Source organism: Sinohyriopsis cumingii, chromosome 4, assembly GCF_028554795.1.
Source record: "Sinohyriopsis cumingii isolate HCF-2022 chromosome 4, ASM2855479v2, whole genome shotgun sequence".
Classification (NCBI taxonomy): Eukaryota; Metazoa; Mollusca; class Bivalvia; order Unionida; family Unionidae; genus Sinohyriopsis; species Sinohyriopsis cumingii.
Genome location: NC_142964.1, coordinates 82882433 through 82901983, shown reverse-complemented (window position 1 = coordinate 82901983; position 19551 = coordinate 82882433). Strand labels below are relative to the sequence as shown.

The following is a 19551-nucleotide window of genomic DNA, read 5'->3' as shown; positions in this document are numbered from 1 at the left end:
GCAAGAAAGGAACTTACTGCTTGCAATTGATAACGTCACTTGTCACTACTATCAGCAAGTACCTGTGACTACCATAATGAACTTACAGGATGGACATATAATCATTTTGATGACTCCAAAGCTTTAACAACCTATAAGTACTTTTATATTAAAATGTTTTTGATTTATCATTCAATTTTACTCCTAATGACAGTTAACTCGGTGCACATAGTCTAAAGTCATAAACAACTTGGTGCACATAGTCTGAAGTCCCAAATTACAACTCGGTGCACAGTCTAAAGTCATAAACAACTCGGTGCACATTGCCTTTAGTCTCAAATTACAACTTGGTGCACATATTCACACTATCATTTAAAGTACACTTGATCCAGAGTAAAACGCTCATGAAAAGGTCACAGGAGACATTATTATTTAATATTCTACATCTATCTTGTATCTATTAAGAATGAAAAGGGGGGGGGGCGTGTGCAGAGTAACCTTAAATGTTACATAGATGTAGCTATCATAAAAGAAACTGAAGATGTGGGATGCAAAAATCAAAAGGTTTAAAGCAGTTTACAATTCAGACATAGTTTATTTTTGGAAAATGGACATATAAATTGATTGAAATGGATGACAATATTTGCTAAATGATAAAATATAATTCAAATGGTTGACTACACCTCTAAAACAAACATCTATTTGAAAAAACTTGGTTCTCAGTAGTGAATGTATTATGTTGCCAAGTAAACAGATCTTATGGTATGTTGCAGTGGCACAGTTGTTTATATTACCAGTACATTCAAGTACTTTAGTTTTGCCAGTATATTATATAAAGTTTCAATATCTTCAGCAGTACAGTCGCCCATGGCTAATAAAAAAATACTGGTGGAATTTTGCTTCAAGCTAGTCCTCTGGGCTTGTGAGAAAAATAAAAAGGAGAGAAAAAAGGTAACTTTATTTTCATTTAGAACCAACTCTATAGAGAAGTGTTTCTGTGGAAACTCCATGCAATTGCACCCATCGATTCAGAAGTAGTGATAAAAAGATGGCTCAAGATTACCACAAGTCATATTTGGGTTCTGATCAGCACCATTTTCATTTAAGAACAACCGCATATGATAACATGTCTAATGACAATCTTTGATGATACGACCATCCATTCACGAGGAGTCGCAATAACAAAGGTTTCATGCTGGCCACCATAGCAGTCATATTGGATGCTGGATTCATTTATAACCAACAAGACATTATATGAAGTCTTTCAGTGAAAACCTTATGCAATTATGACCATCTGTTCAGAAACAGTAACAAGATTTTTAGTGTGACAATATTTGATGTCCTAGGAGCAATGATGTCTGCCAAGGCCTATGCATGCAGTATTAACTGCTGTCAGAGGAGGGTATTCAGAATGAAGCAAAATCCCAAAATCTCTATTGCCACCTCAAAACTGAATTCTCTAGACCTTAGTCGGATGGGAGTGTTCAGGAAGCTGTGTTATCCCCAACTTGTACTGTCCGTCTCCTGCATGACACAGATAATGCAGTGTTGTCAAAGTGCACAGTGTGGTACCTACTTACATAGCCAGCTCTACAATACTGAATATGGCTGTCAGGAAAAGGTGCCTGGTCAGTTGCTAAACCCATACCCAGACAGATGGACTAGTTGCTGACCAGCTGGATGACATATGGTACAAGAGATTTGGGCTCAGCTGGCCAGTGAAGTCAAATTGAAACTGAGTTGCCAAACCTAGCTGGAACTAGTGCAACAAAGCTATTTCCCTGTGCATGTGTGTGTCTGTGCATATGACAATTTATATCTTTCAGGAAGGGCTGGATTTGGGAGGTAACAAGAACATGACCCAAGTCTAATATAATCAAAGAAGGATGTTTAAAAATCTGATCAAATAATCCAGGTGCAATGGTTACAAATGCAAGGTACATGTACAAGATCATATTTATCTGAATTAACGAAAACAATGGTGCTAAAATGACAATTACCAAGTGAATTCCAATCTAAAATCACAATTCTCTCATAAAACTGGCTTAACATGATACTTTCTCAAGACAATAAATAGGCATTCAGAATTTTTTTTCTGTCTGAAGTAATTTAGATGTATGATGCCAATAAAAAGTGACATTTCATGTCACAATTTCTTGAGCTCTGTATTCACAAAGCTCCAGAATTCAAGTGCAGTCTCAGATTTATGTTTTTTATATGATTAATTATGAACCAACCCAATTTAAATGATTTGAATTAAACACGTGTTGGCAAGAATGATATGTGGAATATTCATGCAGGAAAAGTGCATATGAACAGTCTCAGGCAGATCAATATAGCTTTATCTTGAGTGAACTAGACCCTAATTTCAACTAGACCCTAATAGTCAAATGGATAGGCCATTCCTGTTGGGCTCCCACTTTTAACAGCTCTTTTTAAAAATGTGAATTGTTTACAGTAATAAATTAATATATATACACTAGGATTATTCTGAAGAGTGGAACATGCTCTTGGTATGAGGAACTTAATGAATACAAGCCAGATTACCCGATCATGATGTTACATTTCTTTGCTTGATATGAAAAACTTTTTAAATCTTGTAACTAGCTAGCTAGCTCAATATAGGCAGACAGAAATCCAAAGAGAAACAGGAAAATCTTATTCTTTCCACTGCAGTATCCATGGATACAAAATAAATGAAAAGCAAATTTGCTGACACATCTTCCTGAAAAGCTGAATTCATTTGGACTGTACAGTGGAAGCAGCAATTTTTTCCTTCCCAACATCTGCTTTTTGTTCTGTTTCTTCTTCCTCTGTTTTCTCTTTCTTTTCTTCAACTAAAAGCAGACGAAAACAACCAATAATAGTCCTGATCTTATTCTGGACACATTTCGAGTTTAACACAATCTTATGCTAGCCACTAACAAAAATGTACAAGTAACATAATTACTGAGGGTGGCATGATATATCAAGGCATGACTGCTCTAAATCATAATACACATCAAGGCAAGTGATTCTTGATAAAGCAGTAGTGCTGTTTGGAAAATAATAGTCAAATGCAGATATTTCCACATTCTGAAATGAATAATTGAAATGTGAATGAAAACACGTAACTGTAAAAATATCAGTTCAACAAGTGATATAAATTTTACAACAATGACAAAACAGCTAGAAAAACATAATGGAAACCTGGAAAAGTTTTAATTTTTTAAAACAGAACTACAAGCAGCTTAATTAAGAACTAAAAATTTACTTTAGACAATTATTGTCATACATTTGATGATACATGCTTGCTGGTGATGGTGATACCCAGATTTAGGCATTACATATATAGACACAAGCATACAGTATCTAATGGATACAAAAATAGAACTTGAGCACATCACAATACCAGTTATACCGTCATTTCCTTCCTCTGTTTTGCGTTTCCTATCCCTGAAGCGCTGTGGAGGTGGAAGTGGATCAATTCCCAACACCTTGAAAATTTGACGGAAGGCTATCAACCTGACACAGTGCTGAAATGATCAGAGAATAAGCTAAATTTTGTCTCAAGATTGTGCTTAGCAGATGGCAAGATCTTAAAAGCAGGGATTTTTTTCAGGGGCCCAAAACAGACATCCATTCTAATCTAAACAGGCCTCAATAGCATACTAATTAATGCAAAATTCCAGTCATTAATTTATGAAAATGAAATTTCCAATGCCAAAGTTTGTCAAATAATGAGCCCAGGTCTCATTCCCACTCACCAAAGAAAAAAATCATAAAATATTTCTCCACTGGCAACAGTGCTGATTTTGTAATTTTGTGTACGGTTTTGAAAATACCATTTCTGAAAAGACAGAAACCTTTAAAATTAGATGCTTATTCAGTTAAACCTTTAGTATAATATTACTATACGCACATAGTTTTTACCCATACATACTAAAATTCCTGCCTTGCATGCATGAAGTTACGAAGTTTTGTTTCCTAAAATATATTCTTAATAATGTCTACCATATTTGACAGCAGATTAATACTAATGCTACAAATCTGACAGAAGTATTCTTGCTAAATTTGGTCTCATTCTGATAAGCAGTTTTTGAGACAAGGTTGAGTACAAGTTTTTCTATTGTTGGCTATGGTAACCAAATTTGTCTGCTGATCTCTATCATTTGTACAAACCTGAAAGACAAGAACACTGTCTGCCAAATTAATGTACAGTGGATTTTATGAAGAAATTGAAAATTGCAAGTTTTGATAGATGCGCAACAGACTGTTCATAAAACACAATGGATATAGGTCCATAACATAATCACATGGCCAAGCTAAAATTAAATAAACTTTGACAAATTATATCAGCGATACAATAAACTGAAGATAAGAAGAAAAAAGAACCGTTGTACAAAGTTATGGGACACATTTGTACAAAGAGCAAACATCTACATTAGACGCTGTTATTTGAACTACTATTATCTAAATATCTGGTATGACAGACCTATCAACCCTAACAAGACATTCTCAGTAAGGCAGTTTATTTTTTCCCCCAGTAAATCAGACCAGTTTTCTGATGATTGTGAAACAAAATAGGTACTGCTATTGTAAAGTTGGAAAACATGCATTTAAAAAGTTCAGATGATATAATCAACTAATGCAGCGATGGTAAACATTATGTTTAACTATGAAGCATGTCAAGTACACTTAGACCTTAATTACTGCCAGTACAGTTTCACAAACTGTTCAATAGCTTCTTGTGATCTCTTAACTAGACGTAATTCTTCGATTTGTTTAAAATTTCACATGACAATGGTAATTATATCTCCTGCCAGGATTCATACTCAATACATGTCTAATAAATGAATCTGTCGCCCTTCCTGCATTTTTCCCCATTCCCCAAAATCTGAATATTCCATTTCATTCTTCTGTAATGACTATTAACACTTTTTACAAAGCTTATTTTCCTTTTTCTCTTCAACCTCTATTGCTTGTTGGATGCCATTTTTTAAACAATTTGATAAGCAACAGCTTGATTATGCAGATGATTTACATGGAAAATATGTGAGAGTTAAAGCATCTGAGGTATTCCTGTAAGGTTAGTCTGGTTCCCTAACTCCACTAAAATCTAATATGAAACCCTGACCAAATGAATTAGACAAGCCAGTATCAGGATTTTACCGCAACATTTCCAGAAATTTTGTTTTATTCCATAAGTGTATTTTATAAGTCATTTTCTTAAGACTTGTGGTCAAATCACAAATGCTGGAATGAATGGTTATTATCAAAACTATTCTTCCTGTCCCAGATATGAATTTATTCCTTGTTTATATCCTTTTCACATCCATTATCTGAATTATTGAAGTACATCATCGTAATCAAAGTAAATTAGTAGTCTGAAATCCTCTAATCATATTGAAATCATTATGTATTATCCAAAGTGTGAAAATCACCATATGTGGCATGTTTGATTTCTTGAATTGTGCAGGTCCAAACAATGAGTTGCTATTTATCAAAAGATGGTTATGTTTATTTTTATGTCATTAATCCAATGACTGACTTGCCTTTTGATAACCCCTTTATTAATTCAATTAATGGCAAAAATGTTTTGGTAAAGCAGGTTTGATGTAAGAATGTTGGGCTACAATGGTATCATTGGTAAATACCCTTGAACTCTTGGTAGGGATTAAAGATTATGTAATGAAAAAACGACTTCAATAGAAAATGTGCAAAACAAACTGTGCTCACAAGTTTCCTTAAGTGTGTTGTTTAAAAATAGAAATACAGCTGAAATCATAACTAGCGATCCACTGACTCAACAGATATAAAATCTGTTCAATGTTGATTGTTTTCATACATACTGAAACGAGGAGTCTGATAATTTTATCTTTGTTGTATGCCATGCAGATTATAAAGATGATAATGATAATTTTTACTATTGTTTTTGTCTTTGTTTTATGCTGTGCCAATGAAATGACTTCCTAAATCAATCCACCTTTAGGACCTTCAGTTATTTAAAGTTGTTTTTTCCCTAAGTTTTCTTATAGTCATGCAAACTTAGGATTATAGTCTACTGTAATTTCTTTTCTTTAATGTTAATTAATAAGAACCTAAAAGGAATTATTTGATGTAGTCTAAGCTTATTTTTTAAGTTGTTACTTCAATACATCACAGACAGGAACAATACCTTTGAAATCCAGTAAACCAGTTTAGCCAACAATTAAATAAATCCAACGTTTTCGATGGCAAGAGTATGGTTGTACCATAATGATGAGTTTAAGATGTCCTGGGGAAGTGAATTGCTTGTCATTGCATGGAATTACAAAAGGAGTACAGTGTATAGTACATTATAAGCCCTTCATGTGGCAAAGAATAGACACTTTTTAAACATAAAAACCTTCTTTCATTGGTTGTATGATCAGGTACAGAAGACATGGTACCCGTTTAACTTATCTACGCAACTGCTGCTATGATTTTGTCCCGATTGACCCCGAAATCAATAAGTTTTTCTCTTGCCTCAAAAGCAAGCTAGCTAAGGTGGCGCTCTACAGTTTCGTATTTTGCATTGGGTTAGGATTTTAAAGAAAAGGAATTTCCCTGGCTTTCCTCACTGGTTATACTGGCTATTTAAAAAAGACCTTGTATATCTTAAGTATAATTCAACGAACCTTTAATTCCCTTTATTTTGATGTATGATTGATGTGTGTAATATGGGTTATAGAGTATACAGCTTGGCCTTACTCCTGATGTGCACCTTTCAAAAAAGTGCTAGCTCCACTTGGTCATTTTCACTTCCTGAACTTCAGAGGTAAATTGTATAATAAAGAGTCGATAACTTTTTTTTTACATTTTATATATTTGGTAATTCATTCATTGCACTTTCAGGAGTTGGTATTGTCTAGTCTGGCAAAATTCATTTTCCTTATTTTAATAGCTGCTATGGATAGTGTACTCTGACTAATTCAGGCTGATTTTTTTAGCAAGGGAGCAATCATTTTAGTAAGCAGTGTGTTTAAATCATGTACAATATCCAAAAGTACAATATCCAAAGAAATATCCACATTATATTAATGTAGCATAGAGGTATGCAAACATTCTCTCCATTGTGCATGTTTTAAATGCAAACAACTTCACCTTACATATGTCACTCTCTCAAAAGTACATAATAACTGGTGAGCACCCCCTAAATAGGTTGCCAAAAATGCAAGCTACTAAGGGCTGTTCCATTTGAAACATACATGCTACCCAGGGAAGGCAGTTTTTAAAAAATATATGCCAGGGTACTTTGATTTCACAGAGTTCATATTAAAATGATAAGAAATTTCTAAACTGCATCTATGGGTGAGTATCCCACTTTAAAAGTGCCTTCCCTGGGTCCCATGTATGTTTTAATGGAACAGCCCTAATGATGTTTGGTGTATGGTGTAAGAAGTAACTCTTTTTTTTATTTAATGTGACCAAGACCTTGAATCTTTTGAATCCATGATCAATAGGGGTCTTCCTCTGTGTTCAAAATTACCACTGGCCCACAGTCCAGGCACCAATGTATTTGCTACAGTGTTTGTCCTTCTGGCTGATGGCAACTCTTAACTTGTAAACACTATAATTTAACTAACAAAGCGTACATGCAACAAAATTCTAAAACATTCAAATTAAATAAAGTCAGTTTTCTTTTTTCCAACTTTTCTGTTTTGTCTCTGGTGTTGAATAGTGCAAAAAAGGTTGAATCTTTAGAGTCTATCAGAAGAGAAAATTGAAATATCATCAGTCTTTGCCAAAACCTCTTTTGTGTATATTTTGGGTTTTATTCCATGATTGGCTCAAAACATAAAAATCAAAATGGGTTCAATAATGCTCAGTCAGAATAACAAAGTCAATGTGTTTTCTCTGCTAATGATCAATGGCAAGTGAACAACATGGTGGGATCTGAAGTTTCCATTTGTTTTAGGCCTTTATGGCCAACAGCAACTTTTCAAGAGTTTTAAACACTGGTCTTCCATGTCCCAAATCCAAGCCATGCACAAGTGCGGTCAAAGTAAAAACCACAAAATTTAATTTTTTTTGCAGAAACTATTTTTTGTGACAGTCTTGATGATCCTGACTTTCAACCACTTGACTCCCAAAAGCTAAAATTGCCTTTCCTGTTGTAAATGCAATACATCCACAAATCTGGTCACTGTTTGTGGTACAGGATTCAAGTGATTTAGTGGAAACCATTTTTCATGTTAGGATATCTACAAACTCAAGATTTGACCTTTTTCTTTCGAAATCAACAGTTTTGTAATCTTTCAGTCCATGTGACTGAACTTTTGACTCCAAAATATCCCTCGTTTCAAATGCAAGACATCAACAACCAACAATGTTTGGTCAAAACAGGTGATAAAGATGTTGTGCAGAAAACATTTCACTTCTTTGATAGTCACTGTGCCCATGACCTTTTGATCCCCCCAATTCAACAGATGCCTTTCTCATCTCAAATGCAAGTACTTTACAAGGTCTCTGTGTGTGTGTGTAATTAGGATTTTTAATGTAGCTTTAACAATTTTTCAGCCACAGCACTACAATGTCTGCAGTGTGGCAGTTTATAGTGATGTCTAGCACTGGGGCATCATGCCGCAGACATGCAGCACAATGTTCCACCCAGCCACATTATCCTGACAACAGCCTGACCAGTCCCAACACTAACCTCTTAATGCTGAGCACCTAGTGAGGCAGCTGTTAGTACCATTTGTGTAAGTCTTTGGTATGACTCAGCCGGGGTTCGAACCCACAACCTCCCGCTTCCAAGGCCATTGCTCTAACCACTAAGCCACCAGAGTGGTGCTTTACAAGGTCTGATCAAGATCTTTGGTGTATAAGTCACGTATGGAAGCATGTTTCCTTCTTTCAATCCCTGTGACCTTGACCTCTGAAGCACTAAATCAACCACTTTTTATCCAGTACCAAATGCAAGCTACTAACAAAGTTTGGTTACAAAAACCTAGTTACCCTGTGAAAACTAAACAGAGAATGAATGGCGGGTCACACAATCATCACATGATATTATCTACCTTATGGAGGACATATACAGTGTAGTGCGTAAGGACTCAGTCAGGGCCTTTACAGACAAGAAATTCCTCTTTTCTTTTGATAAGTGACAAAATCTGTGCAACATACTCCTGCCAGAAATGTGTACAAATCTTTCTAATTGGTCCACAGGGAAAATATTTATCAATCTAATTACTGTTGCTTGACTGAATTTACTTGTGCAGAGGCTGTGATGTCCTCTCTCTCCTGATTGGTGAGATTCCCACTGGCATCTACTACATCTTTTTCACACGGATCTAGTAATCCTGGACCATCTGTAAATGTAAATGTAAAATGTGAAAATCTAACAGTCTTATTTATTTATAAAACTGTTTGCTAAGAATGCCACTCCTGTAATTCAGATCATTGACAAAACAGAAAATTTAAGAACTTTGTTTCCTGGTATTCATGTGTGCAAAGTTTTCGTACAAATATTAAATACACTGCTGCCACCTCTCTATTACCATTTAGCACTGGAACAGAACAATTCTGGGTGTTTATGAAATGGGACATAAATTGCTGAATGAACTTGAGAGGAAAATTCAGAAACTGATGATAGCAGTAGGTGTCGGAGTGATGTACGTGAGTGTCGTGGAAGGCTGCACAGTATAACTGCTTCAAAAGGATATAACTGATAGTGTGAACTTCCTGCCTCATGTTGCAATTACATAGACAATGCAGACAAAACCAAAATGAGCTTGAACCTTGAGGTTAAGACTTCATAAGCACATCAGGCAAGTACTAACACCATTGCTGCAGATCACCAGGTGTTTTAACAAGCATATAAAACAGCAAGAACTAATGCACTGTATCGACACATTGTGTCCATAAGAAAAAGAAATATTGTCTTCCCTAATGCAGCAATGATTTTTATACCTATTCTGCTTTGACAGCATTCGGACAATTAAAGATTGGTTCTTACGATTGATTTTCTATTGCAAACAAGTATGAAATAATCAAAAATGTTACAAGAGAGGCAAGCACTTACTCAAGCTCCACCTTTTTCAAATGTTGCTGTTGATGGTTGTAGTGAGTTTCTCAGCATAAAAGACTATACATGGCTGCCAGTATAATTGGTGGAGGAAGAACCCAGGATCACCCCAGTAAGAACCACCAACCCACAGGAAACTACTGGCAAACTTTCCCACTTACCCACATTAGTTAAACCCAAGACTCGAACCCACATGAACAGAGGTGAGATGGTAGTGATTGGTAAAGGCAAGTGGTTTAAACCCCTTGGTCACTAGGGGCACCTTTCTGACATATGCTTACTATGGTGTAAGTACAACCGAAAGAACAAACTGCAATGGTCTTTATGATAACTTAAGATACTTGACAATGATTGCCCAGTAACAGCAAAATGAAGTTTAACAATTGAGTTAATCTGAGTTTAAACTTAAACAATGAAAATGCATAAAAGGCTTAACTGCAAAAGAACTTTATTTCACAGAACTTTCTGACAGAAGGACAGATCATGTGCAAATAATGTTACCATTAAGAATTAGGTATTTTCTCTGAACAGTACTTCCTTAAAGGGAAAAGAATTATGGAAAAAAATTGTACTTGAAAAGACCAAGATTTAGGCACAAAGTACACCTCAAGCTAAAAGAAAATAGACAGCCTTAAGGACTTCATCCACTACAGACGGAAAACATTAAGACTGTGTACTTTAAATGTGCACAAAAAAACCCAGAATGTAATTATCTGTATTCACCTAAATTTTTCAAATAGTCACTTAAATTTTCTTTCAAGAACAAGACAAGAGACATAAAATAAGCAAATATAATGACATGTGTCACTTTACTTTCACTGGTTTTCATGACAAGCTCCATCTTCACTAGCCAAGGTTCCGATAACCCTATCTACACCTTGGCAAATCAAACAGCTATACTGGTGCTGTGTCCTAGCAACATCTATTGGATTTCAAGTGTTGCCTCCCTTAGTATATAATGCTAACTAACCAATATCGTAGTGCATTGTACATTAGCTGAAAACTGTGGTGGCAACTGACCTAAAAGGGATACTTTATAAGTTTAACATAGACAGTAAGATTATGTACAAGAGCGAAGCCATTACATGTGTATTTAAGTGAAAAGTATTTGTGCAAACACGGACTGCACTGGAAAATTGTTTATTTATCATTTCATTCAAGTTGTGTGCTCCCCTTGCCTCGATCACTTTGGAACAGTGTTCAAAATTTAACAATTTAAATTCTGCAGTGGCATGCTTCTGCATCCAATGAAATTCACAGACCCAAAGCTCAGAAATATCTCTCAATATGCCAAGGTGTAGACAGGGTTACCGGAACCTTGGCTAGCAAAGATGAACATGCCCATGGAGAAGCAATTTGCCTGTCTGTATGTGTTACTATGTGAACAGCATTTTCTTATTAATGTTGTATACATGTAATGTCTGAGTGGGGGGAAGAAAAGTATCCATGGTGTACATACTTGGCAGTAAAACACCATTAGCAATAGTGTCAAACACACGTCGTAGGGCATAACCTGGCCAGAGTGGATATCTAAAACTTCCCAGAGCTTTTTCTACCAACAGATCCAAGGCCTGAAAAAAAAGGAAAAGATTTTTTAATAAAAACTGTTCTCCTCTCTGACAAACTGACCACATGACATTTTAGTAATACATGCACTGAAGTCATTTTAAAAACTGAAAGAACAAAAACCTGTCTGACACTTGCATCACAGTCTGCATTCCAAATCATATAATCTTCTGAATTAGCTCTAAGAGTGGAGGACACTAGACCAAAGTGAGAGGGGGGAATCTTTGTAATAGGAGCCGAAAAATATTACATAATTAAAATTAGCCCCCCCCCCCATTTTAATAGCAGTAATACAGTAATACATTACCTGACACTAGTGATCCCCCATTCATAATGCCACCATTTCTGTAGCTGGAAAGTGGCCTTATAAGAGGGGAGACCTTTTTAGAAGTGGATCACTCTAATGCAAGTTATAACTACATACAAAGTATGAGAGGCATAATTAATCTTTAAATATCTATTACAGTAAAAATGGACTAAAGAGACCATGTTCTCAAAATGAATAGTTGATTATAGTTTACAGTGTTATGACCTTCAATAAGAAAATAATTTTTTAACAGAACAGGTTTGCTGTATTTTCATTAAAAAAAACAACATGAATGTTATCAAATGAGGGACTTCATGTGAAAATTTTTATGCAGATGTTATTAAAAATAATTAAAAATAATCATTGAATTATGGTACAAAACAACACTGTTAGTGAGAATCTAAGCACAAACATCTGTAATTATCCCTGTCTGCTGATTCAGTTTTCCCACTCATACATAGCTGAAGTATACTGACAATGTTTATTTGAAGCTTTTGATATCAAATTTCTCAGTAGTGATCAAGGAACTCTCACTCTTTTCATTTTACAAAAGTGCAAATATCTGATGCCATGCTGAACTTTTAACAAGAACGTATTCCTTCATTGGCAATTTGTAGTTATTACATGACGCTGAGCAATTACAAAGGAAGTGAGCCTTTCATATGATGAATTGTGTGTGAGTGTGATTTGGATTTTTCACGTAGCTTTAACAATTTTTCAGTCTTATCACTACAATGGCTGCAATGTGTCAGTTTATACTGGGGCATCATGCCACTGACATGTAGCATGATGTCCCACCCAGACATATTATCCTCACACCAGGCCCACCAGTCCTAACACTAACCTCTTAATGATGAGTGCCTAGCGATGCTGTTAGTACCGTTTTTGTAAGTCTTTGGTATGACTTGGCTGGGGTTCGAACCAGCGACCTCCCACAGCCAAGGCAGTTGCTATAACCAAAAGGCCACCGGAGCAGTCATGATCAACTGTAATTTTTTTGTGGGTTTTTCTTAAAGTCTGGTAGACATGTGACATTCTACTTTCGCTGGTTTTCATAACACAACCATGGAGAAGCAATCTGCCTGTCTGCAGGTGTCACTATGTGAACTTCTTTTCCTTGTTTACTATGCTAAGTTGTATGCATGAGCATATAATGCTGGAGGCTTATGAACTCGGGAAATAGTCACAACTAAGTTAGTGGTTTTTTTTATTACTGAAAGACCGCTCCGGTGGCCTATTGGTAAGAGCATCTGCCTTGAATGCAGGAGGTCGTGGGTTAGATCCACGGCTGAGTCATACCAAAGGCTTTAAAAAATGGTACTAACAGCTGCCTTGCTTGGCGTTCAGCATTAAGAGGTCTGTATTATGACTGGTTGACCTGGTGTCAGGATAATGTGTCTGGGTGGGACATCGTGCTACATGTCTGCAGCATGATGCCCCAGTGCTAGACATCACTATAAACTGTCACACTGCAGATATCGTAGTGATATGACTGAAAAATTGTTAAAGTTGTGTTAAAATTCCAAATCACACACATATTACTGAAAATTTTGTGTGCAGAAATAGGGATCATCTTAAAAGCATGACATACAATAAAAATTGATAATCCTGGAGTAATATTTGAAACTCTGAATGTTTACAGCACATACAAATATTGTCAATTCAAATATTTTTACATTTTCATGTGACTATTTCCATTTAGAAATGCATATATGGTATGCACTGTGTTGGTCCATTTCATGAGGGTATTAATTACAGAATACTTATATGAATAGTTACATAGATTTTAATAATTTGACAATATTACTGGTAAATGAAATATTACCCAATGCAAAGTGAAGTGTCCATTAAAATTGTTTACCATGGGTGTCCATTAGTAAGCATAGTACTTCCATTTTTGTGCAAGTCTGAACAACCTGTATTTGTATTATATTTTCTGTATAAACGCCTTGTTTGATGCAATAAAAGTTCTGATTTGATTTATATATTTTTTCTCCCTTAGCCAGGTCTTATTCCCAGGTGATATTTTCCAAGTTAGCTGCCAGTGCACATGGAATGATATGCCCTTGGCTTGAGAAAGCAACATGGACTTTTGTTTTCAAGCTGATAATCCTTTTGATCTAGCAGCGAATTTGATATTTGTTCAATGACAAATAGATTCCTACAACTCTTGTGTGTGTTTGTCCTTAGCACCCTCTTTGTTTCCCACATGACAGTCCTTTGATAGAGCCACACATATGATACTTGTACAGCCATAGCTGGCTCTACAAAAGTATCTGCAAATGACAGTAACGATGAGGAATTGTAGTTGGACGATATTTATTACATTGACTAAATAATGGAGGATTTTAGCACTTTATTTCATCACTTAGACAATGAGGATGAATTCTTGGGTCTTGTACTAGATGAGATTAGACATTTATTGAATAATGTGAATCACAAATGTGTAGACCTGGCTTTCACTGTTTATTTGTAAGACCAAAATATGTGGAATTAACATATTATGAAATTTTGTGAATCAGATCACTCTGGGATATTATTTTATATTGGTACACGACCAATAATAGAATTAATGTATTTATCTTATAAAAGGTCTTGTAATGTCAGTCATTATGGATTTCTATGGATTTTATGACATGAAGATGTACAAAACTTAAGTTATCAATTTATTTGTGACTTATTCCACTCAATAATATAATGGTACTTTACACTGGCCTTATCTTTATTTTGAACAAATGAATCAACCAGAACAACGCCCTGAGTTAAAATAGTAACAAAACTGGTCAGGGACCGGGGGATGACTAGACCAGCCAAGCTGATGGGAGAGAATGTCTCTTTATCCATTAAGCCATTCTCTTCCTATAGATCTATGGGGTTTAACTTGTTTATTTTTCCAAAGTGCGACTGACTCACTGATGGGTCTGACTTGCAAAATACACCCGGACTTTCAGTAGGGTCAAACAAAAATTACCTTTTTGCAGCCCAAGAACACAAAGGGTGGATGGGTCAATCTATAGTCATATGCACTATCCATTATTAAATTTTAGCATCTTTACTTATAATTTATCTTTAACTTCAGGCTTACATAGAAAGTTCCATGGAATTCTTCATTTTCAGAGTTTAAGAATCATACTTTTAATTGGTACCATAAAGCCATTTCTGTGCAGAGTGCATGTTAAACACTAATACATACATATCCTAAACGAAACTGGTGCCACCACAGTAAGACCACCACATAATGTGTGATTTGGATTTTTAACATAGCTTTAACAATTTGTCAGTCATATCGTTACGATGTCTGCAGTGAGACAGCTTATAGTGATGTCTAGCACTTGGGCATCATTGGGTTTCGAACCCATGACCTCCTGCATCCAAGGCTGACACTCTAACCACTAGGCCACCACAGCAGTCACCACAGAAGCCATTTTGAAAATCTTATCACTACTCAAAGCATTATGGGGATTTTCCTCAAGCCTTCTTAAGAAGTCAAGTTGGTCCTAAATGAAAATGGTGGCAGTCTGATATCCAATAAGGCAGCCATGGTGCACCTTTTCAAAATCTTTATGCACCATTATATGAAACACACAAGAAATATTTTTCTTTTACCACTCACCCTTTAAACTTGTACACATGTGGGAGTTACTGCCTAAATGATGCCTAACTGGTGGGGTGGGGGGCAGGAATCCTGCATGGATCTTGCTCATAAAGCTTAAGACATAGAGCACAAGCTTGTAACTGATATAGATGGTCCTTTTTTCATTGTACTTATGGTGTGTTACTGATGTTTACAAGCATCATTTCAAATTTTACTATCATGAAAGGTTTAAAGGAACATCCTGAAAAAAACACTGCATTCCACTGACCTTAAAAAGTCTCAAAATAGAAAAAAAAAAAAATGCTTACCCAGTCTGTGAGAGGTGCCCAGGTAGGAATTCTGCGACACATATCCCTCAAGATTCGTAGAACAATGACACATGACTGTAAGCCATTGGCTCGTGCCTAAAGTCAGAGAGAACAAAGTACTAAACTATGACAATATTTTCTTGGATGTACATGAACAATCACATTAATGTGGAATTATTTTTGTAACTAACAGCATTTGATCGATTGTAGTCACAATACCTAAATGATTTTCAAAGGCATGGTTAATAAATCTGAAGTTTTCATTTTGAGTCACTTAATAAAGAACTCAATGTATGATTTTCATACTCCATTCATGCATTATCCAATACATAGGATATCACCAATACTAAAAGAAAGAGACATCCCTATTTACTATACAGTACAACTTACTTTAATAATTTAAATTACAGCAAAATGAGCCCTTAATTACTCTTCACACACTCAAATCTAGAAGGTTGATCATATCAATGGAAAAAGTAACCTACAGTTTAAAAAATATGCATTCATTTAAGCCATAAAACCATGCAGACTGGTGTTTCTTTTCTTTATTTATATAAATATTGTATGCATAAATAGTCTATATCTATCCTGCACAAATTCAACATAATGTCCACAGTATGTATGTATGTATGTGTGTATATATATATATATGTATGTATGTATGTGTGTGTGTGTGTGTGTGTGTGTATATATATATATATATATATATATATATATATATATATATATATATATATATATATATATATATATAAAAATCTTAAACTTTTCAGCCTCATGACTTTAAAGGGTCTAACACAAGCGAAAAGTAGTGTTACATTCAATAATTAGTAATATAAATTGACTGAAAACCACAGGCAATTTGTAATCACGACATTTTATGCTGATTCTCTTAATTTGATGGAAAAATTGGTTTCTTCTGTTTTGGTATGAAGCTCAGTTTTGGCAAAGTCATTTTTTTATATACTGCATTAGTTCGAGTTTCCTTTGACCCTTGTCACCCCATTTTTGATATTTGGATATTTATGTTCGGGTGGAGGGTCAGAGTCCATTCCCTATCGAAAAGTTAGAATTCACTGACACCATGGAGTAGCCGCTTACTAGCCGGCCCAGCAAACTTGAACAACCTTTCATCGAAATATATCTGCATGAAATCAATAGGAATATGATTTATTTTCTCAGAAACTGCAATCATAGCATTTGTTACATCTTTAATCCGCTGACAGACGATATGAAAGTACATCGTTGCTGAAATTTTACCTGGATCTGGCCATTTGCATTCCCAGTCACATGACTACACAACTCTTGCTACCTACATGTCAATGACATCAGAGGTCATACAGTCACATGATTTCAACAATACACCATTTCTAGCGTTGCTGTAGGAAAACAAATCGAACATATAAATAAAAGTCAAGTAATTTTCATAGGAAAATGAAATATAAACCCATAAACATCTTAAACTATTCATTCTGAAAATAACTACTGAAAATCTGTAAATGTTGCAGCAATTTGAAGAAAACCAGGTTCACAACGCAGACAGCACATGTCAATGTGGTAGGTAGTCACATGACACCAACAAACACATTGCTGACACATGCTTCGGTACTTCTTGAAAATGGCTTTCTCCACCCTGCTGCGATACTGACAGGTTTCTGGTCGTTGTTCTCAGAATAAATATGTTCAGAATTAAGGGTGCATTATATTTATTTACAAACATTAAATGACATCTACATAAAATGTCCAAATTCTATGTACAACAAGTTTGAAAATTTGTTTATTGTTGATATCACACGATTATATGACCTCTGATGTCATTAACATGTAGGTTGCGAGATTTGTATACTCATGTGACTCGGAATGCAAATGGCCAGATCCAGGTCAAATTTCAGCAACAACGTACTTTCGTCACGTCTGTCAGCGGATTAAAGACATGACGAATGTTATGCTCATGATTTTTTTTAGAAAATGATATTCCCTTCGATTTCATGCACGTATATCTTCATGAAAGGTCATTCAAGTTTGCTGGGCCAGCCAGTAAGCGGCTACCCCATGATAACACCAAATGGTGTCGGCGAATTACAACTTTTCAATAGGGAATGGACTCTGACCATACACCCCAACATAAATGTCCAAATATCAAAAATGGGGTGGCAAGGGTCAGAGGAAACTCAGAATAATACTGTATGTACAAACATAAAACACAAAGAATCTGAAGTGACTGAGAAATTACCTACTATTTGTTTTATTAAAATTCATCATCTTTTTAAATATACTTGTCATAAAGGAATTGTGTTTTCTGAGATTTCAATTATCTGGTGAAGGACTGATAATGCACATTAATCCATACTAGATATTATGCTCAAACAGAATATCACAGTTTGGGTAGATGTACAAGTTTTAATATTTCAGGTACTAAATTTTGCTGGGATTTTTTGGGGCACAAGCTCACTCTGAAGTTCCTAAAAAAAAACAAATTTCTCTACTGCTAAAAATTCACCTTGTTGGGTCTAACCAAATATCTTTTACAACTAAGAATGGAATTTAAAATTCAACATCTTCCTAAACAAATAACAATTAGAACCACATCCTCTTATTATGTACTAAAATAAAACAATAAAGAACATAACTCAGCCTAACATGGAAAAGCAGGCATAAAGGTTTTATGAATGGCAAAATAATTTAATGAGGAACTGCTCTATACAACACATTATGGTCTGTATCACAACATCATTGGAAAGAGTAATCATTCCAATGCAATTTAAGCTGGGTTGCCAAGCACCAAGCTTAAGCAACTGCTCTCCAATTTGAAGCCCCCGTTATATCCATTTTCATTTTATTTTAGAATACATAAGAGGTGAGTTCAGCATCCCTGTACACACAACCACTACAAAAATCATTATGGTTGAACCAACACACTCATAGTCTGATCAAAATCAAATAAAAAATATGCCTTCCAGAGTGGAAATATATTCTGCCAATACGATGCGGGATCATACCAAAACCTCACTTGACCTTATGGCCTGGTAAGCTACAAAACTAATAATCACACGATAAAGTTCTTCAACACCGAAAAATTTTAATGTCCCAAAACTTTCTGAAAATCCGGATTTGTGGAAACTTTGCTTCTCACACATTTCAATTATCAGTGATCCACCTTGAGCTTGGGAACCTGGGTTTCTCTGAACTTTTTTCCTATGCTGCCTCAATTTTGACCCCTGTCCACTTTGTCATAGGAAAAATTCAAAACCAATAAAGCCCATACTTTTCTTTCACGCACATCCACCCATGTCTGTACAGAAGATAGCAATGGTCAAAGTCTCTAAAGGAACAAAAACTGAAAGATGGAAATTAATATCCATTTATAAAATGTAGTGTTTGGGGTTTAAGACTAATTATGTAATACTAGATGTTATTACTGCATTGCTATCTCTATTCCTGGCACTAGTCCGAGGACACCAATTTGTAAAGAGAAGACAATAATGCACAGATATATGAAGATAAAGAAAAACAATTTTAAAAAATGCCAATAAGGATACAAATGACAGCAGAATTGCCAATAGATGATTTATATAATTTTTGTATTGAGCACCCTAGATAGTTATGCACAGCATACAAGGAAAAAAGGATGATATTCCACCAGCTGGAAATGGAATGAGACCTCAGACTGGGGTTTCAATTATTTTTTTAAATTAAAGACTAACTGGAGGATGGAAATCATGCCGCAAATTTGAAGGATGGTAAAAATGTGTTCCCTGCCCTTTGGATC

At 35.3% G+C, this 19551-nt stretch overlaps 1 protein-coding gene across 4 annotated transcripts in view; it reads right to left on the bottom strand.

Annotated features, from left to right (window-relative positions):
• Window positions 1–554: 554 nt before the first annotated feature.
• LOC149801552 (zinc finger RNA-binding protein-like) overlaps window positions 555–19551 on the bottom strand; it is a 38043-nt gene continuing 19046 nt past the window's right edge. For 3 of the 4 annotated variants that reach the window (XM_089955756.1, XM_089955753.1, XM_089955754.1), the window contains exons 8-12: window positions 15783–15878; window positions 11466–11577; window positions 9193–9290; window positions 3371–3494; window positions 555–2816 (exon numbers count right to left, since the gene is read on the bottom strand). In XM_089955756.1, coding sequence (XP_089811882.1) covers window positions 2719–2816; window positions 3371–3494; window positions 9193–9290; window positions 11466–11577; window positions 15783–15878 — 528 coding nt within the window. In that variant the 3' untranslated portion in view covers window positions 555–2718. The remainder of the gene's footprint in view (window positions 2817–3370; window positions 3495–9192; window positions 9291–11465; window positions 11578–15782; window positions 15879–19551) is intronic. The other variant, XM_089955755.1, reaches the window with a different exon arrangement.